Source organism: Salvelinus namaycush, chromosome 2 (assembly GCF_016432855.1).
Source record: "Salvelinus namaycush isolate Seneca chromosome 2, SaNama_1.0, whole genome shotgun sequence".
Taxonomy (NCBI): Eukaryota; Metazoa; Chordata; class Actinopteri; order Salmoniformes; family Salmonidae; genus Salvelinus; species Salvelinus namaycush.
Window position 1 is genome coordinate 57,828,279 of NC_052308.1, and position 24,514 is coordinate 57,852,792.

General features: G+C 42.6%; 1 protein-coding gene across 1 annotated transcript in view; it reads left to right on the forward strand.

Moving 5' to 3' along the window:
* Nucleotides 1–24,514, forward strand: part of LOC120064909 (spectrin beta chain, non-erythrocytic 1-like) — a 71,442-nt gene that overhangs the window by 14,850 nt on the left and 32,078 nt on the right. The window contains exons 2-11 of the mRNA XM_039015500.1: nt 5,894–6,045; nt 17,624–17,797; nt 18,655–18,749; nt 19,069–19,149; nt 19,575–19,690; nt 20,187–20,299; nt 20,594–20,781; nt 21,374–21,491; nt 22,046–22,204; nt 23,630–23,932. Coding sequence (XP_038871428.1) covers nt 5,894–6,045; nt 17,624–17,797; nt 18,655–18,749; nt 19,069–19,149; nt 19,575–19,690; nt 20,187–20,299; nt 20,594–20,781; nt 21,374–21,491; nt 22,046–22,204; nt 23,630–23,932 — 1,499 coding nt within the window. The remainder of the gene's footprint in view (nt 1–5,893; nt 6,046–17,623; nt 17,798–18,654; nt 18,750–19,068; nt 19,150–19,574; nt 19,691–20,186; nt 20,300–20,593; nt 20,782–21,373; nt 21,492–22,045; nt 22,205–23,629; nt 23,933–24,514) is intronic.

The window sequence follows — 24,514 nt, forward strand, 5'->3', positions numbered from 1 at the left end:
GAACTGATACAGGACCGATGCATTTTAAAACAAAGTGTATTCCTATTAGAACAGGGTCAAATAGGGGTAGTACTACTGTATGTAACAAAGTGCAATGAATGTACATTCCAATACAATTACCTTTTTGCATGATTTTTTTTTTTTTTTGCATAAAAAGGTTGCCGTCCAACCTTTTTATGCTAGTAAAGTACACGTCGGGGAAAAAAAATGTCACGACAGGCCTGATGGGGCTGGTGAAAGTGCACAGTGATCTTGATGTACCTTTCCAATAAATATCGAGGGTCTTGTTTTGGTGACATGATGATCGATGCTTGACTGCCGTTTGACAAATACAAATATTTTGACTCTTAACCATAATAATCTCATCATGTAGGCTAGCCTACCCGCACTGTATCTGCGAGCTGTTGGCTAGAGCGTGCGTGCCAAGACCAGAGTAGGCACATCTGCTATTTTGTGACAAAAATATCGGTAGAGTTGAAAATGTGATGGAATCAGACTGAGCTTTAGATCCTCACGCGCTGATTTTTATCCGAAAAAACTATGTTTTCCGGAAACACACACTGGTGGGAAAATATGCATATTTTCTTTATGCAGATTTTAGAATATTCACATTAAAATATGTTGCCAGTTGAATGGAAACCTAGCTATGTACTATAAAGATTGATACTAAAACCTCTTTTTACCAACAAAGCCATTTTATAGCACAAACTAAGAATCTCAATTGGTGGTACTCAATCAGTGACCCAACCCCCCAAAACGTATTAGTAGTATTGATTGAATTCAACTTCCTCTATTGCAGCTATTCCCAAACTGGTGTACGCATACCCCCAGGGGTACGAGCAATGCCGTCGGGGGTACGCCTAATGATCATGTGACTCCCAGTCCATTTAGATTTTCCAATCTAAATGGCTATACATTTGGGTGATGTTTTTTTCTCGCCTGAGTAGCCTCGTTTCACTGCGAAAAATAAAATTAAACCATGTAGTGTTCAGCGAAATAACAACACAATGTCAAATACAGGTAGCCCAGTCAAATAATTTACATCCAATCACATGAACCGCTACTCTCTCGCAGGAAACCTTCACTCTTGCGCAGACATTTAGAAACGAAACATGCCAATTAGAAAAATAAGCCATGGGAGTTTGAGCGAGAATTAAGATGACTTTCGAGTAGTAAGACGTGTATGAAAGCAACAGATACCATTAATAAGAAGGGGCTAGAAGCGTCTTATATGGTGAGCTACCGAGTGGCTAGGACAGGCAAGCTCCATACCTTTGTGGAGGACTTCATTCTTCCTGCTGCCGCGGATATGGCTGGGACAATGCTGGGGGAAAAGGCCAAGAAAACTATACAGGCAAATGCTTCATCAAACAACACTGTTTCACAACGCATCAGTGACATGGCAGGAGATGTTTTGAAACAATTACTGCTTTGCATACAAGTCAGTAGATTCTATGCGTTACAGCTAGATGAGTCAACAGACGTGGCGGGCCTGGCACAGCTCCTGGTATATGTCCGTTGCGTTTATGGGAGTGTCAATTAAGGATGACAGGGAGACATAGTGGAGTGGTAACGCACGACACCACTTGGGTACACTGCAGCATCCACCGAGAGGCTCTTGCTGCCAAGGGAATGTCTGACAGCTTGAAAGACGTTTTTGACACTACAGTGAAAATGGTTAACTTTGTTAAAGCAAGGCCCCTGAACTTTTGTGTATTTTCTGCATTATGCAATGATATGGGCCGCGACCATGTAACGCTTTTACAACATACAGAAGTGCGCTGGTTATCAAGGGGCAAAGTATTGACACGTTTTTTTTAAATTGAGAGACAAGCTGAAAGTTTTATTTTCTGACCATAATTTTCACTTGTCTGACCGCTTGCATGATGATGAGTTTCTCACACGACTGGCCTATCTGGGAGATGTTTTTTCTCGCCTGAATGATCTGAATCTAGGATTACAGGGACTCTCCGCAACTATATTCAATGTGCGGGACAAAATTGAAGCTACGATTAAGAAGTTGGAGCTCTTCTCTGCCTGCATTAACAAGGACAACACACAGGTCTTTCCATCATTGTATGTTTTTTTTGTGTGCAAATGAACTCAAGCTTACGGACAATGTCAAATGTGATATAGCAACGCACCCAGCTCACTCAGGTGCTCAATTACGCAGGTACTTTTCTGAAACGGACGACACAAACAACTAGATTCGTTATTCCTTTCATGCCCTGCCTCCAGTCCACTTACTGACATCTGAACAAGAGAGCCTCATCGAAATTGCAACAAGCGGTTCTGTGAAAATTGAATTTAATTAGAAGCCACTGCCAGATTTCTGGATAGGGCTGTGCTCAGAGTACACAATACAACCCAACATTGCAGAGTTATTTGCATCCTTTCAAGCACACCATTCTCATTAACCTGTGGTGAGTTATTCACCATTTTTGATGAACAAATAAGGTTTTATATGTAAGATGGCTAAATAAAGAGCAAAACTATTGATTATTATTATATTATTAGTTGTGCCCTGGTCTTAGAAGAGCTCTTTGTCACTTCCCATGAGCTGGGTTGTGACAAAAACTCACACTCCTTCTTATGTTTAATACATGTATTGTATAGTGTGTGTGTGGCAAGCTTACAATGATGGCAAAAAAACTACACTTGAGAGTGCGCTGACCCTGGTGCTAGAGGGGGTACGCCACTGGAGATTGAATGTTTGAAGGGGTACAGGACTATAAAAAGTTTGGGAACAACTACTCTGTTGCATGAAGGTCCTAAAGCGATCATCTGCTAAAAATGGCCTTGAGATGACATTGGAATCATTTGAAAAATGTGGGTGTCATTTCAGATAATAAATTATGTATTTCTCTTAACCATATCCCCCTACTTGGCCCTTCAAGATACTGCTATCATTTTCCAATCAGCCCAAGGTCTTTGAAAAATGACAAACGGCACGACGCAGTCTTGTTTAATGAAACGACCTGAAATTGTCTTTATTGGCATCCATTTTTTTGTTGTTAAACATCTTAAACTCACTCTTCAAACTGTGTTAATAGATCGGGAGCTATGTGTTTACCTAACGATAAGACCAGATGCTAGTGCAACATTCCTCTAGCTAACCCTCCCCGGAGTTGAGCTAGGGCAGGGGTGGAAGAGAGGAACACTGCCTCTATTGTTCTGTCCAGTTCTGTCTTGTCCTCCGGTCTCACAGGAGGCTCCTTAAAAAAATCCCCACTAGCATGTACCACTATGTGACACTTGTGGTGATGTTACCATGTTGCAATAATGCCACAGAAATGGGTTTGGATGCATTGGAGGTTGGTGGCACCTTAATTGGGGAGGATGGGCTCGTGGTAATGCCTGGAGCGGAAAAGCTGGAACGTAATGAAATACATCAAACACATGTGTTTATGCCATTCCATTCGCTCCTTTCCAGACGTTATTATGAGCCGTTCTCTACTCAGCAACCTCCTGTGATGATAGCTGGTTGTACCCCTGAGGGGTAGGGCAGCAAGCAGGAAGTTGGCTCTGAGTCTAGTTAGTTAAGTCATACACACTACAATTGTGGTCAGGGTTCAGTATTAACTGAGCGATCGATTCCAAATCAATAGTGTTTTTTAATCAAAGGATACCTTTTTATTTCATATGTTGATATCATGTTTTGTGTTTCAGAGATGGGGGGATGTGAGGAATAGGTTCGACCTTCTCCAATTGTTTTTCTTCGTCAGATCGTCAAACGTGTCAAATAAATCACTAATTAAAAAAAGTCAAGAGGGCCGTGGAGTTGGAGAGTACATTGCAAGGTGCAGCCAGCCCTGTGTGTGGTGAGGTCATCTACCTCATTTCGCCATGTGGCAAACGAACAATCAAATCAGATGCTTACGTCTTTGCAGGGATAAGGAATGCAATAACAGGAAAATTGGGGAGGATTATAAATAAACACGCCTTGTGTTCATGGATATGAACTCTGAGCCAGAGGGTGCGGCATTGGCCCTGTCAAGGGCCCCGAACATAAACAGGATAGCCCCAGCTCCCGCTTCCACTTTTTTTTAACATTTTGAAGCTATGGTTGTATCTCATTAGTCTGCAGTGGCTTTCTCCCCTCGTCTCCTCACTTTCATGTGCACTGTCCTGAGAACCCAGAACAGATGACAGCAATATGGTCGACCCCCTATCAAGCATTTGCGTTCACCTGTCCATTTCCTTAATCTCAGTGGACATGGAGAGACCAGGTGAGGAAGCCTTAAGACCTTCTGCAATAGGTCTGAAGAGGCAAGGCCACCAGTCCCAATCCGCTCTAGTTGTTTTAAAATCTGGATCATGAAAGGATGATGAGTTGCATGTGACAAAGGGGGCCAATCACCCACAGTGACGAAAACCTCTCATATAACACAATTATACAATGAGTATCAGTACTGTTACTGTATACAACAACACATGGGTTCCATCATTAACCACAATACTTAGCTACACAGTATTTATTTTGTTTACTTACAAAGTTACATTTGAATGGCAGTCTTACAAGCTTATTGACATTTTCAATCTAACCTTGGGGATCCAGGGAGTACACATTTTAAATATACTTTAGCCCAGCGCTAAAACACCTGATTCAGTTGATCATGGGATGATTACAGTAGTTGATTAGTTAGATCACTGCTCTATAGTATTTCAGGCTTGAAATTAAAAGACCAGGCTGTATAGGGACAGTGTGAGCAGTTATCTATACTTCAATGTCTTGTTCCAGCATTATTATCTTCCATAGCCTTACTTTACTTAACTAAAGCTACTTTGAAAAAGTAATTTATACATTTATAAAATCTTGCCTATGTAACGGATGTGAAATGGCTAGCTAGTTAGCGGGTACGCGCTAGTAGCGTTTCAATCAGTTACGTCACTTGCTCTGAAACCTAGATGTAGTGTGCCCCTTGCTCTGCAAGGGCCGTGGCCTTTGTGGAGCGATGGGTAACGATGCTTCGTGGGCGACCGTTGTTGATGTGAGCAGAGGGTCCCTGGTTCGCGCCCTTGTCGGGGCGAGGGGACGGTTTAAAGTTATACTGTTACATTGATGCTGTTGACCCGGATCACTGGTTGCTGCGGAAAAGGAGGAGGTTGAAAGGGTGGTGAGTGTAACGGATGTGAAATGGCTGGCTAGTTAGCGGGTACGCGCTACTAGCGTTTCAATCAGTTACGTCACTTGCTCTGAAACCTAGAAGTAGTGTTGCACCTTGCTCTGCAAGGGCCGCGGCTTTTGTGGAGCGATGGGTAACGATGCTTCGTGGGTGTCAGTTGTTGATGTGTGCAGAAGGTCCCTGGTTCGCGCCCGTGTCGGGGCGAGGGGACGTACTGAAGTTATACTGTTACACCTATTTCACCCATATTTTCTACCCTTTTTGCCAAAAAAAGTAGTGTGTAGTTCCAGTAGTTAGCTACACCGCTACATGGTCAAAAAGTAATTAACTACCGCAAACACTACCAAGATTTTAATTTAGTTAATCTACCACAAAGCTACTGCAAAATGTAGTTTAATTACTACATTACTACATTTTGTTCTGGGTTCTCAACACTGCTAATTTGGCAAACATAGGGCAGCAGGTAGCCTGCGGTTAAGAGTGTTGGGCCAGTAACCAAAAGGTCAATCTTTCAAAACCCTGAGCTGACTAGGTAAGAAATCTGTTAATGTGCCCTTGAGCAAGGCACTTAACCCTAACTGCTCCTGTAAGTCACTCTGGATAAGCGCGTCTGCTAACATGTATTTTTTTTTTACCGTAACTCTGCTTATCCGTCATCAGGAATTCACTTGTTTCTTCTCCAATTAATTTAATGACATATCACTTTGACATAGCTTCTCTTTATTACTTGTTTCTTAATTCTATTCCCTGTCTTCTTTTCTCTCCAGATGAGCGCGAAGCGGTGCAGAAGAAGACCTTCACCAAATGGGTGAACTCTCACCTCTCCCGGGTGTCCTGCCGCATCACCGACCTGTACAGGGACCTGAGTGATGGACGCATGCTCATCAAACTGCTGGAGGTGCTGTCTGGGGAGAGACTGGTGAGTACCGTGCTACCCGGGCCTGTATGGATCAGTTTAGCCGTTTAGATCACAATGAATAAGATTACATGGTCAGGGAGGTCCTGATCCTAGATCAGCACTTCTACTCTGAGATGCTTGAGGGTCGTTCCACAAAAATAGTGCCTTTTGATATTTTAAGTAGCAGTTGTGCACCAACATTGCATTTGAATAGCCTGTTAAATGAAATGAAGGGCCCTTTAATTAAAACCTCTTAAGGATCTGACACTTTTTCCCCAATTTTCGCCTAAAATGACATACCCAAATCTAAGTGCCTGTAGCTCAGGACCTGAAGCAAGGATATGCATATTCTTGATACCATTTGAAAGGAAACACTTTGAAGTTTGTGGAAATGTGAAATTAATGTAGGTGAATATAACACATTAGATCTGGCAAAAAGATAATACAAAGAAAAAAACATGCTTTACAAAAACATTTTTTTACCATCATATTTGGAATGCAAGAGAAAGGCCATAATGTATTATTCCAGCCCAGGCACAATTTAGATTTTGGACACTAGATGGCAGCAGTGTATGTGCAAAGTTTTAGACTGAGCCAATGAACCATTGTATTTCTGTTCAAAATGTTCTATCAAGACTGCCCAAATGTGCCTAATTTGTTTATTAATAACTTTTCAAGTTCATAACTGTGCACTCTCCTCAAACAATAGCATGGTATTCTTTCACTGTAATAGCGACTATAAATTGGACAGTGCAGTTAGATTAACAAGAATTGAAGCTTTCTGCCAATATCAGATATGTCTATGTCCTGGGAAATGTTCTTGTTACGTACAACCTCATGCTAATCGCATTAGCCTACGTTAGCTCAACCGTCCCGTGGGGGAACCACGATAGACCACATGGAGAATTCAAAATATCTGAATAATTCAATTAATATGAATAAAGACTTGCTAAAGTGCCAAAATTCTGTTTTTTGACATGTCACTCTGTCAACCCTGTGTATTTCTAGGAAGATTTTAACCCACTTAACCCCAACATTTCACCATCATTGTAAAGCCTTAGTTAGTTTGTTGCTTAGACTAAGTCATTTCTGAAGATTATTTATTTCTTGTTACTGATTACTGATTTATTTACATCTGTCCCTCATTTTAAGGTCAACCCTTTTACGTGAACCGAAGACTCATTTTTATAAGGTTACTTTTTTGGCACTAAAGAGGAAGGTAGCCTAGTGGTTAGAGCGTTGGGCTTGTAACCGGAAGGTTGCAAGATCAAATCCCCGAGCCGACAAGGTATCCCCGAGCCGACAAAGCTTACTAAAGTATTTTTTAAATTTAATCTCTTGAGATGGGGAAACGTGTTTTTTATGAAGTTGAACATGTGCTCTTTATGACAGAATGTTGAAATCAAAAGTTACACTTTTCAAAAGGCCCCCGAATTGGTGGAAAGACCCTTGATACATACTAATTGTACAGTGCTTCTGGAAAGTATTCAGACCCCTTGACTTTTTCCACATGTTGTTACGTTACAGCCTTGTTCTAAAATGGATTAAATACAAAAAAATCCGTAGCAATCTGCACACAATACCCCATTATGACAAAGTGCAAGCAGGTTTTAAGAAATGTTTGCAAATGTATAAAAAATAAAAACTGAAAAACCTTATTTACATGATTATTCAGACCCTTTGCTATGAGACTCGAAATTGAGCTCAGGTGCATCCTGTTTCAATTGATCATCCTTGAGATGTTTCTACAACTTGATTGGAGTCCACCGGTGGTAAATTCAATTGATTGGACATGATTGGGAAAGGCACAAACCGGTCTATAAGGTCCCACAGTTGACAGTGCATGTCAGAGAAAAAACCCAGCCATGGGATTGAAGAAATTGTCAGTAGAGCTCTGAGACAGGATTGTGTCGAGGCACAGATCTGAGGAAGGGTAACACAGACTCTGCCTGACTGCACAGACTCTGCCTGAGGTCCCCAAGAACCCGATAGTCACTCTGACAGATCTCTAGAGTTCCTATGTAGAGATGGGAGAACCTTCTAGAAGAACAACCATCTCTGCAGCATTCCACCAATCAGGCCTTTATAGTAGAGTGGCCAGATGGAAGCCACTCCTCAGTCAAAGGCACATGACAGCCCGCTTGGAGTTTGCCAAAAGGCACCTAAAGACTCTCAGACCATGAGAAACAAGATTCTGTGGTCTGATGAAACCAAGATTGAACTCTTTGGCCTGAATGCCAAGCGTCACTTCTGAAGGAAACCTGGCACCATCTCTACTGTGAAGCATGGTGGTGGCAGCATCATGCTGTGGAGATGTTTTTCAGCGGCAGGGACTGGGAGACCTGTCAGGATCGAGGGAAAGATGAACAGATCAAAGTACAGAGATCATTGATGAAAACCTGCTCCTGAGCTCTCAGGACCTCAGACTGGGGCGAAGGTTCATCTTCCAACAGGACAACGACCCTAAGCACACAGCCAAGACAACACAGAAAGACATTCAGACAACTCTCTGAATGTCCTTGAGTGGCCCAGCCAGAGCCCGGACTTGAACCCGATCATACATCTCTGGAGAGACCTGAAAATAGCTGTTTAGCAACGCTCCACATCCAACCAGACATAGCTTGAGAGGATCTGTAGAGAAGAATGGGAGAAACTCCCCAAATACAGGTGTGCCAAGCTTGTAGCGTCATACCCAAGAAGACTCAATGCTGTAATCGCTGCCAAAGGTGCTTCAACAAAGTACTGAGTAAATCGCCTGAATACTTATGTACATTTAATATTTCTGTTTTTTTTATTTTTTATAAATCAGCAAATATTTCTAAAAACCTGTTTTTGCTTTGTCATTATGGGGTATTGTGTGTAGATTGATGAGGGGGAAAAAACAATTGAAACATTTTTAGAATAAGGTTGTAACGTAACAAAATGTGGAAAAAGTCAAGTGACACTTCTATAACTGATGCAATTATTTCATGGAATGTTACCTCTGAGGATGCTCTTGAGCCTACAGGTGTCACTGGCCTAAATGGACAAAGATATTGTGCAGAAATATGGACAAAGATATTGTGCAGAAATGACCTAATTAGATGGAAAGGGGAACACTTCTCCACATGGATATATTTTTAGCCTAAGGATTTGTGTGGTTTCATTAGATATATATTTTTTTTATTAATATTGTATCATACAGTATATGTACAGTATATGAACCATACAGCCAACATTCAAGACCTATTTAATAATCCATAACTAAACATCCACAATGTACATTGAGTGTACAAAACCTTAGATACACCTTCCTAATATTGAGTTGCATTTGCTCTCAGAACAGCCTCAATTCATCGGAGCATCTACAATGTGACGAAAACTGGCCATGTTGACTCCAATGCGTCCCACAGTTGTGTCAAGTTGGCTGGATGTCCTATGGGTGGTGGACCATTCTTGATACACACAGGAAACTGTTGAGTGTGAAAAACCCAGCAGCGTTGCAGTTCTTGACACACTCAAACTGGTGCGCCTGGCACCTACTACCATTCAAAGGCACTAAATATTTTGTCTTTCCCATTCAACATCTGAATGGCACACATACAAAATCCATGTCTCAAGGCTTAAAAATCTTTCTTTAACATGTCTCCTTCCCCTTCATCTACACTGATTTAAGTGACATCAAAAACCCAGACGCGAGCTGCCCAGTGACGTGAGCCTACCAGACGAGCTAAATGCCTTTTATGCTCACTTCGAGGTAAGCAACACTGAAGCATGCACGAGAGCACCAGCTGTTCTGGACGACTGTGTGAACGCTCTCGGTAGCCGATGTGAACAAAACCTTTAAACAGGTCAACATTCACGAAGCCGCTGGGCCAGACGGATTACCAGGACATGTACTCAAAGCATGCGCGGACCAACTGTCATGTGTCTTCACTGACATTTTCAACCTCTCCCTGACCTAGTCTGTAATACCTACATGTTTCAAGCAGACCTAGTAGTCCCTGTGCCCAAGGAAGCAAAGGTAACCTGCCTAAATGTTTACCGCCCCGTAGCACTCACGTCGGTAGCCATGAAGTGCTTTGAAAGGCTGGTCATGGCTCAAATCAACAGCATCCTCCCGGACACCCTAGACCCACTCCAATTCGCATACCGCCCTAACAGATCCACAGATGACACAATCTCAATCGCACTCCACACTGCCCTTTCCCACCTGGACAAAAGGAACACCTACAGTATATCACAAAAGTGAGTACACCCCTCACATTTTTGTAAATATTTGAGTATATCTTTTCATGTGACAACACTGAAGAAATGACACTTTGCTACAATGTAAAGTAGTGAGTGTACAGCTTGTATAACAGTGTAAATTTGCTGTCCCCTCAAAATAACTCAACACACAGCCATTAATTTCTAAACCGCTGGCAACAAAAGTGAGTACACCCCTAAGTGAAAATGTCCAAATTGGGCCCAATTAGCCATTTTCCCTCCCCAGTGTCATGTGACTCGTTAGTGTTACAAGGTATCAGGTGTGAATGGGGAGCAGGTGTGTTAAATTTGGTGTCATCGCTCTCACACTCCCTCATACTGACTGGTCACTGGAAGTTCAACATGGCACCTCATGGCAAAGAACTCTCTGAGGATCTGAAAAAAATAATTGTTGCTCTACATAAAGATGGCCTGGGCTATAAGAAGATTGCCAAGACCCTGAAACTGAGCTGCAGCACGGTGGCCAAGACCATACAGCGGTTTAACTGGACAGGTTCCACTCAGAACAGGCCTCGCCATGGTCGACCAAAGAAGTTGAGTGCACGTGCTCAGCGTCATATCCAGAGGTTGTCTTTGGGAAATAGACGTATGAGTGCTGCCAGCATTGCTGCAGAGGTTGAAGGGGTGGGGGGTCAGCCTGTCAGTGCTCAGACCATACGGCGTACACTGCATCAAATTGGTCTGCATGGCTGTCGTCCCAGAAGGAAGCCTCTTCTAAAGATGATGCACAAGAAAGCCCGCAAACAGTTTGCTGAAGACAAGCAGACTAAGGACATGGATTACTGGAACCATGTCCTGTGGTCTGATGAGACCAAGATAAACTTATTTGGTTCAGATGGTGTCAAGCGTGTGTGGCGGCAACCAGGTGAGGAGTACAAAGACAAGTGTGTCTTGCCTACAGTCAAGCATGGTGGTGGGAGTGTCATGGTCTGGGGCTGCATGAGTGCTGCCGGCACTGGGGAGCGACAGTTCCTTGAGGGAACCATGAATGCCAACATGTACTGTGACATGATCCCCTCCCTCCGGAGACTGGGCCGCAGGGCAGTATTCCAACATGATAACGACCCCAAACACACCTACAAGACGACCACTGCCTTGCTGAAGAAGCTGAGGGTAAAGGTGGTGGACTGGCCAAGCATGTCTCCAGACCTAAACCCTATTGAACAACTGTGGGGCATCCTCAAACGGAAGGTGGAGTGCAAGGTCTCTAACATCCACCAGCTCCGTGATGTCGTCATGGAGGAGTGGAAGAGGACTCCAGTGGCAACCTGTGAAGCTCTGGTGACCTCCATGCCCAAGAGGGTTAAGGCAGTGCTGGAAAATGATGGTGGCCCCACAAAATATTGACACTTTGGGCCCAATTTGGACATTTTCACTTAGGGGTGTACTCACTTTTGTTGCCAGCGGTTTAGACATTAAAATGGCTGTGTTGAGTTATTTTGAGGGGACAGCAAATTTACACTGTTATACAAGCTGTACACTCACTACTTTAAATTGTAGCAAAGTGTCATTTCTTCAGTGTTGTCACATGAAAAGATATACTCAAATATTTACAAAAATGTGAGGGGTGTACTCACTTTTGTGATATACTGTACGTGAGAATGCTGTTCATTGACTACAGTTCAGCGTTCAACACCATAGTGCCCACAAAGCTCATCACTAAGCTAAGGACTCTGGGACTAAACACCTTCTGCAACTGGATCCTGGACTTCCTGACGGGCCACCCTCAGGTGGTAAGGGTAGGCAACAACACGTCCGACACGCTGATCCTTAACACTGGGGCCCCTCGGGGGTGTGTACTTAGTTCCCTCCTGTACTCCCTTTTCACCTACAACTGCGTAGCCAAGCACGACTCGAACACCATCATTTTCTGACGACACAACAGTGGTAGGCCTGATCACAGACAACGATGAGATGACCTATAGGGAGGAGGTCAGAGAACTGGCAGTGTGGTGCCAGGACAACAACCTCTCCCTTAATGTGAGCAAGACAAAGGCGCTGATCGTGGACTGCAGGAAAAGGCGGGCCGAACAGGCCCCCATTAACATCGACGGGCTGTAGTGGAGCGGGTCGAAAGTTTAAAGTTCTTTGGTGTCCACATCACCAACAAACTATCATGGTCCAAACATACCAAGACAGTCGTGAAGAGGACACGACAAAACCTTTTCCCCCTCAGGAGACTGTAAAGATTTGGCATGGGTCCCCAGATCCTCAAAGTTCTACAGCTGCACCATTGAGAGCATCCTGACCAGTAGCATCACTGCCTGGTGTGGCAACTGGTCGGCATCTGACCGTAAGGCGCTACAGAGGGTAGTCAGAGGAAATCCCATAAAATTGTCAGAGACTCCAGTCACCCAAGTTATAGACTGTTTTCTCTGCTACCGCATGGCAAGCAGTACCGGAGCGCTAAGTCTGGAACCAAAAGGCTCCTCAACAGCTTCTACCCCCAAGCCATAAGACTGCTGAACAATTAATAAAATCACCACTAGACTATTTACATTTGCCCCTCCCCCTCCCTTTTGTACACTGCTGCTACTCGTTGTTTATTATCTATGCATAGTCACTTCACCCCTACCTACATGTACAAATTACCTCAACTAACCTGTACCCCTGCGCACTGACTCGGTACCGGTACCCCCTGTATATAGCCTCGTTATTGTTATTCTTATTGTGTGACTATTTGGTCAATATTTTCTTAACTCTTCTTGAACTGCGCTGTTGGTTAAGGTAAGTAAGCATTTCACGGTAAGGTCTACACTTGTTGTATTCGGCGCATGTGACAAATAAAGTTTGATTTGATTTATTACTAAAGTGTAGTTGGTGAGAGTTGAAGCAGGTAGGCTGCCTTTGATTTTTTGTTGTTGCTGATGTCGGGAAAAGATGTCCACATGGTCAGAGCCACGTACCATAAAAGATTCCGCGGTCCAGGCTTGCTATCACATACAAGGCTCCCAATAAGATATCTCACTCTATTGGCAAATACGCAACAAGGCACATCTCATAATGCAATCTACCAAGGATACTCTATGCCAGGGGTACTCAACTCTTACCCAATGAGGTCTGGAGCCTGCTGGTTTTCTGTTCTACCTGATAATTAATTGCACTCACCTGGTGTCCCTGGTCTAAATCAGTCCCTGATTAGAGGTGAACAATGAAAAAATGCAGTGGAACTGGCTTTGAGGTCCAGAGTTGAGTTTGAGGGATTTATGTGGCTATTGGCGTAATCCATGTGTGCAATTACGAACAGCAGTTGATGTTCAAAACTCGAAGGGCTTTCCCTTTTGTATTGTATTGTATTACTGTACTTGGCTGTTGTAATCCCCAACTCCTATTTTTTCATGTCAAGGAGAAAAAGGTCTCCTTGACATGAATGAACTCCTCTGGGCACGCCTTGTGCCAGGTTTAATTTTCCTGGTCAATGTGTAACTCGATTTGAGTTTAGGCACAGCAGGTAACAGCTATTTACCAGGTAGAGGCATGGGACCAAATAGTATTTGGAATTGTTCAAATACTTACGCTGCGCTTGACTGAGCTTTCCTGGCGCAATGTAAGCAATGGAATAGTCCCACAAGTGCAAACCCAGCCCATCTGGCACTGCAGGCAGGCTCAAGCAAAAACTCAAGATTTATGAAAGATTTTAAATACTATTTGAACCCAGGCCTGGTACCACATTAGGTTACCAGGATATTATGCAACACATAGGAGGATGATTCGACTTGCATAGACCCCATGCCAGTGTTCTTCTGACCCTGTTATGTGTGTCTTCAGGTATCATGATATGGAAACTAGTAAATAGATAGTACACAAGGCATGTACTAATAAGCACTGAGAAGTAGTGGTGTAGTGGAGGGTAAATACACCTAAATGTCATTTACACACGTTTTTTTTTATTTTGTGCGAGCGTTTACCCACCTACTGCGGAAACAATGCATTGAAAATATAAATACTGCTACTTTATTTACAGCTATCAGTGTTGACCCACCTTATGTTTTTACCAGTACATCACTGCTCATAAGCACTGAATATATTTTTGTCAATAGCTAGCACTTTTTTCATGACATAATTCAAGATGCTATACATACAGAATGTGCTTACCAGCGGTTAAGAGCGTTGGGCTAGTAACCGAAAGGTCACTGGTTGGAGTCCCTGAGCCAACTAGGTGAAAAATCTGTTGATAGGCCCTTGAGCATGGCACTTATCCCTAGTTGCTCTGTATAAGAACGTCTGCTAAAATGTAGAATATCCAGCTGTGTATGTACGTACATACATTGCATATAAAATGCAAGCCATGGTCTACCCACATTTTGTATGTCATCTTTCAGCAATGATAAAGTGAAGTGAACTTTACAGGCTGTAGGAATGAGGCTTCCTGTACATGATGTCATGGTCTGGTAGAAAAGTGCTTATGTCATTGCTACTCGGGTGGCGCTGCACTCCCAGCTCCTTCAGAGTGTAAATCTGCATCTCAAAGAGCTGCACCGCCACACATTGTCAGTGTGTCTCTGCAGACACACACACTCAGACGTACATGTACACACACAGAGATACAGACACACACACACACACACACACACACACACACACACACACACACACACACACACACACACACACACACACACACACACACACACACACACACACACACACACACACACACACACACGTCTTAGAGGTCAGCAGTGTATTGTGCTGACTGACTCAGCAGTAGGAGTTGAATAGGGATTTTGCTTTCACTCTCACTTGGGTGTCAATCAAATGGTGTTAAGATATAGTAAGTCCATTTTTTTCATTCTTCAATACAAACCAGTCATCTGTTTTCGGGGATACATTTTCTTCTTTCAACACAGTGAAAAACTAGGCATGTACAGTACTGCATTTTAAATGAATTATGCAGTTATGTTTTTGTTTTACACTATTGACTCAGTTTTGCTGAGTACTTGAATTCAAACGTGCCTGCGTCCAGCTCTTTTTTATACCCAGATAGCGGTTTTGATTGAATAGGGTTGACTTCCCCCTGCCTGGACAAAGGACTAGTCCTCCCTCTTCTGCTCCTCCAAAACCACACCTCAGTGTAAAGTCTCCACGCACATCAGAGGGCAGAAGGCTGCTTTATTGCCGGGTTACTCATTCACTTTCAACAGACTGAAATAGTCAGCTGCATCCTTTGCTTTTAAGAGTGAAGAAGTGGCATGTTGTGTATATAAAACCTTTCTAGTTATAAGACCTTTTTTTGTCAGGTTGAATTTGCAAACATGATTGTACTTTTGATTTTATGTAGACGACCAGTCAATTGTAAAAGTGTGATACTTTTGTATATACTGTATAGTTTATGTGGACACCACTTCAAATGAGAGGATTCAGCTATTTCAGCCACACCCATTGCTGACAGGTGTATAAAATCGAGCACACAGCCATGCAATCTCAATAGACAAACATTGGCAGTAGAATGGCCTTATTGAAGAGCTCAGTGACTTTCAACGTGGCACTGTCATAGGATGCCGCCTTTCCAACAAGTCAGTTTGTCAAATTTCTGCCCTGCTAGAGCTGCCCGATCAACTGTAAGTGCTGTTATTGTGAAGTGCAAATGTCTAGGAGCAACAACGGCTCAGCCGTTGAAGTGGTAGGCCACAGAAGCTCATAGAACAGGACTGGCGAGTGCTGACGCGCGTAGCACATAAAAATTGTCTGTCCTCCATTGCAACACTCACTAATGAGTTCCAAACTGCCTCTGAAAGCAATGTCAGCACAATAACTGTTTGTCGGAAGCTTTATTAAATGGGTTTCCAAGGCCGAGCAGCCTAAGATCACCATGCGCAATGCCAAGCGTCGGCTGGAGTGGTGTAAAGCCCAATGTCAGTGGGACTCTTGGAACAGTGGAAACACTTTCTCTGGAGTGATGAATCACACTTCACCATCTGGCAGTCCGACGGACGAATCTGGATTTGGCGGATGCCAGGAGAACGCTACCTGCCCTAATGCATTGTGCCAACTGTAAAATTTTGTGGAGGAGTGGTCAGGGTCTGTTTTTCATGTTTCAGGCTCCTTAGTTCCACTGAAGGGAAATCTTAACGCTACAGCATACAATGACATTGTAGACGATTCTGTGCTTCCAACTTTGTGGCAACAGTTTGGGGAAGGTCCTTTCCTGTTTCAGCACGACAATGTCCCCGTGCACAATGCGAGGTCCATACAGAAATGGTTTGTTGAGATCGGTGTGGAAGAACTTGACTGGCCTGCACAGAGGCCTGACCTCAACCCCATCGAACATCTTTGGGATAAATTGAATAGCCGACTGCGAGCCAGGCCTAATCGCCAAACATCAGTGCCCGACCTCACTAATGCTCTTGTGGCTGAATGGAAGCAAGTCCCCGTAGCAATGTTCAAAGATCTAGTGGAAAGCCTTCCCAAAAGAGTGGAGGCTGTTATAGCAAAAAAGTTTGGACCAACTCCATATTAATGCCAATGATTTTGGAATGAGATGTTCGACGAGCACGTGTCCACATACTTTTGGTCATGTAGTGTACAAACATAAACAGAACTACATATCAGTATAAACACCCTTTCTAATGGCATGGGAATAATATAATTAAAAACATAAAGGAATAGTTCACCCAAATTACAAAATGACAAATTGATTTCCTTACCCTGTAAGCAGTCTATGGAAAAGGTATGGACAAGTCCTGTGTAGCTCAGTTGGTAGAGCTGGTTGGTAAGGCATGGTGCTTGCAGCGCCAAGGTTGTGGGTTTGGTTTAGTTTCCCTGGCACTGTTTACACATGCTAATGTTTTAGCATTTGTGGCATAAATCCCATTCTAGTCATGGGACCGATATTATCCTCACAATTAATTTTAGATACTTTTGGATGATTTGGACTTGTGCAAGAAATGCCAATTTCGATACCATGACTTGAATGGGATTTCTGCCACAAATGCTAAAACATTAGCATGTGGAAACAGTGACAGGGACACTAAACCAAAGCATGGATGGCTGTTATACCTTATCCATAGACTGGAAACCAATGTGTAATTTTGTGTAATATGGTTTAACTATCCCTTTAACTTTAGGCCAACAGGTATAATGCATTATGATGTCATGGGCATGTATGATCCTATACATTTTTGGGGAAGCCTTATAATTAGACAGTATAAGGGCTCATACTGTACATGCTTATAACAAGAAATAAGGTGTCACCAACTTATTTATTTTTACCTACGGCCACTCTCAACTGATTGTAAGTTGCTCTGGATAAGAGTCTCTGCTAAATGACTAAAATGTTTTTTAAAAACTTTAAAAAAAACTGTGAAACTCTTGTGGCTGACATGTTCTGTGTCCTGTCCTTTCTCCCCAGCCCAAGCCCACCAGGGGACGGATGCGTATCCACTGCCTGGAGAATGTGGACAAGGCCCTGCAGTTCCTCAAGGAGCAGAGGGTCCACCTGGAAAACATGGGCTCACATGACATCGTTGACGGCAACCACCGCCTCACCCTGGGCCTCATCTGGACCATCATTCTCAGGTTCCAGGTAAAGGAGTCTTCAAACCAAAACGCATGGAAACGTATGTCTAATGCAGAGGTGTGGTGGGGAGAAATGATTTGCTAGAAATGCCGCTCTAGGTTTTCAATTGGCTGATGGAACATATATAATGAACAGCGCAATACATCCCGAGGGCCTCCCCCCAAAGCACTGCTCCCATTGAAAACCATTGAGTTGCTGCGTATTTTACACATCAATTTGTCTGGTTTGAACGCTTCACTTAGCCAGTGTTTCTCTATTATTATCCTGGAGACACATTATGTAAAGCAGGGCCACGATTATCTGAATCAGGTATGTTATTATTGTTATGCGAGCAACAAACCCAAGCCATCAGACTGCTGATCAGTTAATCAAATTGCTACCCGGACTATTTGCATTGACCCCCTTTTCTGTTGTTGTTGCACTGACTCTCTTGCACTGGCTCTATGCACATTCACTAGACTCTAGCCACACACTCACACATACTACACTGACACTCTCAACATACACATACACACACTACATACGCTCACACACATTCACGCTGTTTCACACTCTTCCCACATGCTGCTGCTACTCTGTTTATTATCTATCCTGATCTCCTAGTCACTTTTACCCCTACCTACATTTACATATTACCTCAATCCCGTCAACTACCTCGTACCCTCAGCACATTGACTCTGTACCAGTATGCCTTGTATATAGCCGTGTTATTGTTATTTTATTATGTTACAATAAATAAAAAATTACTTACTTTTTAACTCTGCATTGTTGGGAAAGTGCATATTCGCCGCATGTGACAAATAACATTTGATTTTTGATTTGAGACTTTTCACACTGCTGTTGTATCATTGTCTGTGTGACAGATCCAGGACATCAGTGTTGAGACTGATGGAGACAACAAGGAGAAGAGATCAGCCAAGGACGCCCTGCTCCTCTGGTGCCAGATGAAGACTGCTGGGTGAGTGATTGGCTGTCACCTTGCATTCAGACACCTTTCTTAGAGATTTTAAATACTTAGATTTGGGTCATCTACTGTACATGAAAGCTCTCAGTTCTACCACTTGACTTAAACAATCCTCCTTAAGATAAATATACATTTATTTAGACAGCAACACTATTGTGACTTGATGTTACTGGACTTTTTACTTTCAGAACAAGTCAGTAAAGAAATTCCAGAAGCAGATCCACATCTTGAATTATATAGAAATTGCTTAGGGAATGAATTTGAACATTGAACAAATCATAATATCTGTTGTTCTCTGTTTTGTTCTTTGTAGCTATCCAAACGTGAACATTCACAATTTCAGCACCAGTTGGCGAGACGGCATGGCTTTCAATGCCCTCATCCATAAGCACAGGTAACAAGAGTCTGTTTGATCAACTATCCTTCATGACCTTGTGGGTCACATAATTCAGATAATTTTTCTCATGGAATTCAGACCAATTATCCTTTGTGATTTATGCTATTTACTTTATGTGGTCACATGTAATGACCCAATATATTTTTTTTATCCCACCTCCAACCCCCCTCATTTATGACGATTTATTTTCTTATTTACCATAGAGTAATGTTCAAATAATTACTTTTTGGTGTCTTTGGGATTTATTGATGCATTATTGTACATCATTTGGTGTAATTGTGTTGAATCTTTGAGATATCAGAATATACCTATTTAATAATAACATTTCAACAGGTAAATTACATCTGGGTATTTACCTTGTGATTCTTTGGTGGTATACTGTATGACTGGTGCTGTGGTATGATGCTTTGTCTCGTGTATAGGCCAGACCTGATTGACTTTGACAAGCTGAAAAAGTCCAATGCCCACCACAACCTGCAGAATGCCTTCAATCTGGCTGAGCAGCATCTTGGGCTTACCAAGCTCCTAGACCCAGAGGGTGAGTTCTGGACTATGCTCTTCTATGTAGTATGTCAAAGGATTCTATGTAGTATGTCAAAGGATTCTATGTAGTATGTCAAAAGATTCTATGTAGTATGTCAAAGGATTCTATGTAGTAGAGGAGTGCATATGGAAAATAGCTCAATCTGATGCCACTCATGATTTCTCAGTGCACTGTGACATATTTTTTTCTTGTCCAAATAAATAAAATAAAATTGTAATAATCCTTAACTGGAATGTATACAATACTGTAGGTGACAGAGTCTGGTCTAGTGATAGCGCTGCAGACTCCAGACTACATATATCCCCTGGCAAAAGGGATTTGAGCCCTGTCTGCCACTTTCCACTTTCTATAAGCGTATCACCTGCTTTACCTTCCCACTGCCCTGTCATACAACATCATGAAATACAAAAAGAGATCTTCTTTTAATATTTTTGTAACGTTCCAAATCAAGTTGTATTAACCAATCACAAATGTAATTTTTGCTTCACAGATATCAGTGTGGACCACCCCGATGAGAAGTCCGTCATCACATACGTGGTGACGTACTACCACTACTTCTCCAAAATGAAGGCACTGAAAGTGGAGGGGAAACGTATTGGGAAGGTGACTCAGCGTTTATTCTCAGTTTATTATCTCAAATTCCATGTTTGTTTGGTGGGTTGTTGTCAACAAGTTGTTCGGGGCAGAGTAAGAGCTTTTCAGATGTGGATTCAAATAGTATAAAACTTTCAAAATGTACTTGATTGAGCTTTTCTGGCATATTGAAACCAGTGGAATAGTACCAAAAGTGCAAACTCTGTCAATCTGGCAAACAAATACTATATACTATAAAACAAATACTATATATGAACCCAGGTCTTGGCCAGAGCTTGACATGTGTCCTCTTTGTTCCGCTAGGTACTGGACAATGCCATTGAGACAGAGAAGATGATTGAGAAGTACGAGTCTCTGGCCTCAGATCTGCTGGAGTGGATCGAGCAGACCATCATCATCCTCAACAATCGCAAGTTTGCCAACTCTTTAAACGGGGTGCAGCAGCAGCTTCAAGCCTTCAACACATATCGCACGGTCGAGAAACCCCCTAAGTGAGTGCCCCCCGCCAGCACCCAATCCTAAATCAACCCCTATACCCCAATGCACCACCTATGCACTTATGGAGATCTGACAAGATGGGCAATCTTCAGCTTTAAGACCATCTTAAGAATATTTGTAAATGTCTATAATATTTACTTAAGGTATAACATTGTCCAGTTATCTTGCCATTCCCTCACCCCTTTTTTGGTTGATGTCCCTGTGACATTCCCTGAACATCACAAAATCTTTGTTACAAACTTCTAAACCAATATTTTAATGAAAAATTCTTGTCACTGCCTAAAACAAAAATGTCAAGTCTAATGTTAAATGAATGGCACAATACCTAACATTCTGGGTGAGCGCCTCTCTCCTGCTTGTAGTGGAATTTACTTCAAAATGTTTTGTTATGTCCATGAATTGAAGCGATAATGTATGCATGTTTAGTATTTTTAACGATGCAGAAGTAAGACATGACTGTTGCATTCCAAAAACGCTTTGAAATAAGTGCAACCCTAGAACTTAAAGTGATGTGATGTGTTTAGACATTTTTTTACGCTGTCAAAATATCACTCCCCCAAAACCATTTCTCTTTTTATCGATCAGGTTTACTGAGAAGGGCAACCTGGAGGTGCTTCTCTTTACCATCCAGAGCAAGATGAGGGCCAACAATCAGAAAGTCTACATGCCCAGGGAGGGCAAACTCATCTCTGACATTAACAAGGTGATGTCTGTAGTCTCTGACAAACGCTTTAGGTTGAAGTTTCCCTAGGTACAGATGAAGGATCAGTTTCCCTTCTCCCAATCCTAACCTTTACCTTTAGTGGTGAAAATGCTAAACTGACTCAAGATCAGGGTCTAGGGACAAAGTTACCCTACTCCTTGATCAATGTTTTGTCTTAATGAAACATCAGGTTGTTCACTATCTCTCTCTCCTGTTTGTCTGTGTCAGGGTGTTTGGTAGTCTCTCTGGTGTGTGGTAGTATTATTATTAGTAAGTAGGAGTTTTGCTATGGTATAATTATTACAATAGGAATAATTCAACTCATACAACTCATACATTTTGCATCTGGACATAAAACTGTGAGATTATGAAAGAGTTGAATCCACCATTGGCATGTGTAAGCTACAAGATAGACTGGTGGCAAATGGTGGCAATTCAACATGTAGAATAGTCTAGAAATGAACAGAAAAATGATGTCTGACGTTCATGCTGGTCTGTCTTGACCATATGATATACCCATGTTAATATTGTGTGTTTAACTTTGTCTATGGTAGACCTGGGAGAGACTGGAGAAGGCGGAGCATGAGCGGGAGCTGGCTCTGAGGACAGAGCTGATTCGACAGGAGAAACTGGAGCAGCTGGCTCGCCGCTTTGACCGCAAGGCTGCCATGAGGGAGACCTGGCTGAGTGAGAACCAGCGCCTCGTCTCACAGGTAAAAACAAATGCTTGCTCACAAATACACAAACAGACATGCATATGTATGCACATACTCACACAAACACTCAAAGTAGCCACGAGGGACAACTGGCTTAGCGAAATCTAACGGCTTGTCACACAGCCATAGACACACACATGCGCGCGCACACACACGCACAAAAATAATAATTATAAAAAGCAATTGTGACATTTTACCAAAATACCAAAATACAGTACTTTACTACATCCTTCTCCATACAAATGTCTCAGCCATTGTTTTCTCACAGTTTTGCACCACTTAGTGGACACCCAGATTCAGTGTAATGCAAGCGTCACATTCACTGGTATTGCATCATCTCTGTAGCACGTTAAGATTAAGTGCTGAAGATGTAAACGGTGCATCTTATTTGCTTTCCTACTTTTGTCAAACTGAAATCAGGGCCAATTTGCAGTTGAAACAATAGCAAAGCGGAAACCCCACCTCTGTTTTGGTAATAACCTGAGGAATGGGCCAGGAAAATGTAAATTCATAGACAGAGCTATGGATACAAGGCTTGACCATCCATGATATCATGAATTATCGTTTTAACCATGTTTTGAGGCTATACAGTGTTTGTTTACATTTACAATGTTTACAAACATTGGAGCAAAACATGCTTATATTTTGGGTTTTAAATGGGGTGTGACAGTTGAAATAATCTCACGAGGCATAAAAATAATTTATTGTAAAAAAAAAATAATCACGAAAACTTTTTCGTGATATACAATTGGTAATTACAGTCTTTTCCCATCGCTGCAACTCTTGTATGGACTCCGGAGAGGCGAAGGTCGAGAGCCGTGTGTCCTCTGAAACACAACCCCGCCAATCCGCACTGCTTCTTGACACAATGCTTGCTTAACCCGGAAGCCAGCCACACCAATGTGTCGGAGGAAACGTGCATGCGCCCAGCCCGCCACAGGAGTTGATAGAGCGCGATAGGACAAGGACATCCCGGCCGGCCAAACCCTCCCCTAACCCGGATGACGCTGGGCCAATTGTGTGCCGCCTTATGGGTCTCCCGGTCACGGCCGGCTGTTACACAGCACAGTATCGAACCCGGGTTTGTAGTGACGCAGCTAGCACAGCGATGCAGTGCCTTAGACCAGTGTGCCACTCGAGAGGCCCCTCACGAGGCATTTAGAAGTTATATTCTTCAAGAATCAATGGGTATATATCATCAATGTATAAATTCAAAAATGGATGTAGCAACTGTGGATTGCCCCTTTAAAGGATCATAGTATTTTATGTGTCATTGTCAAATTGTAAAGACGATAACATTACAGAAATAGAGAGTATGTCTTCCTTGTATCCCAGTATGTTGCCACCCATACAGTATATCAGTATTGTATTTTATTGTATTTTATTCTATTCCATTCCATTCCCATCACTTCTATCTCGCAGGACAACTTTGGCTTCGACCTTCCGGCGGTGGACGCGGCCACGAAGAAGCATGAGGCCATCGAGACGGATATTACGGCGTACGAGGAGCGTGTGCAGGCCGTGGTGTCTGTCGCTAAGGAGCTGGAGGCAGAGAAGTACCACGACATCAAACGCATCGCAGCGCGCAAGGACAACGTGATCCGGCTGTGGGAGTACCTGCTGGAGCTTCTGAAGGCGAGGCGCCAGCGCCTGGAGATGAACCTGGGTCTGCAGAGGGTCTTCCAGGAGATGCTTTACATCATGGACTGGATGGACGAGATGAAGGTAAGAGAGGGAGGGGGACCCTTCCAAAAATGTACGTGTTTAAACCGTGTTGGAAAGACAAAATTAATAATTATTGTAACACAAATTGAATTGTTCAAAATGCATTGAACCTCATCTACCCTGCTTCCACCAACACCTGAACACATTTAAAATGTATTGGAAATAAGTAATTTCAAGTAATTTCACATGTTAGAATTGCAAACGGAATCTATTAATCTTGTATTAATCCCTCTTCTAAATGATCATTTTAAGCAGTATCAATGGTGAAACTAACTGGATTATGTTAGTCCAATGCTGAATAATTCCAAATCGGCACACCTGAACCTTGTCCTAGACCCTCCTGTAGATACAAGAGGATTGGGTTGGCACTGTAAACACTACGTCATCTTGCCTTTCTGATTGGCTGGGTGGAATTCTCTGCATTATGCTTCCACCTATCGAATCCTCTTAGCTTTACAGGAGTCGCTAGGGAGTTGATGGTAGTGGTTGATTTGGAATTGATTTTGACATTTCATCTAAATTACAAGTTAGATGAAATGTAAGTTTCAAAAAGTTTCCTCCTCACATTGAAAAAATACTCGT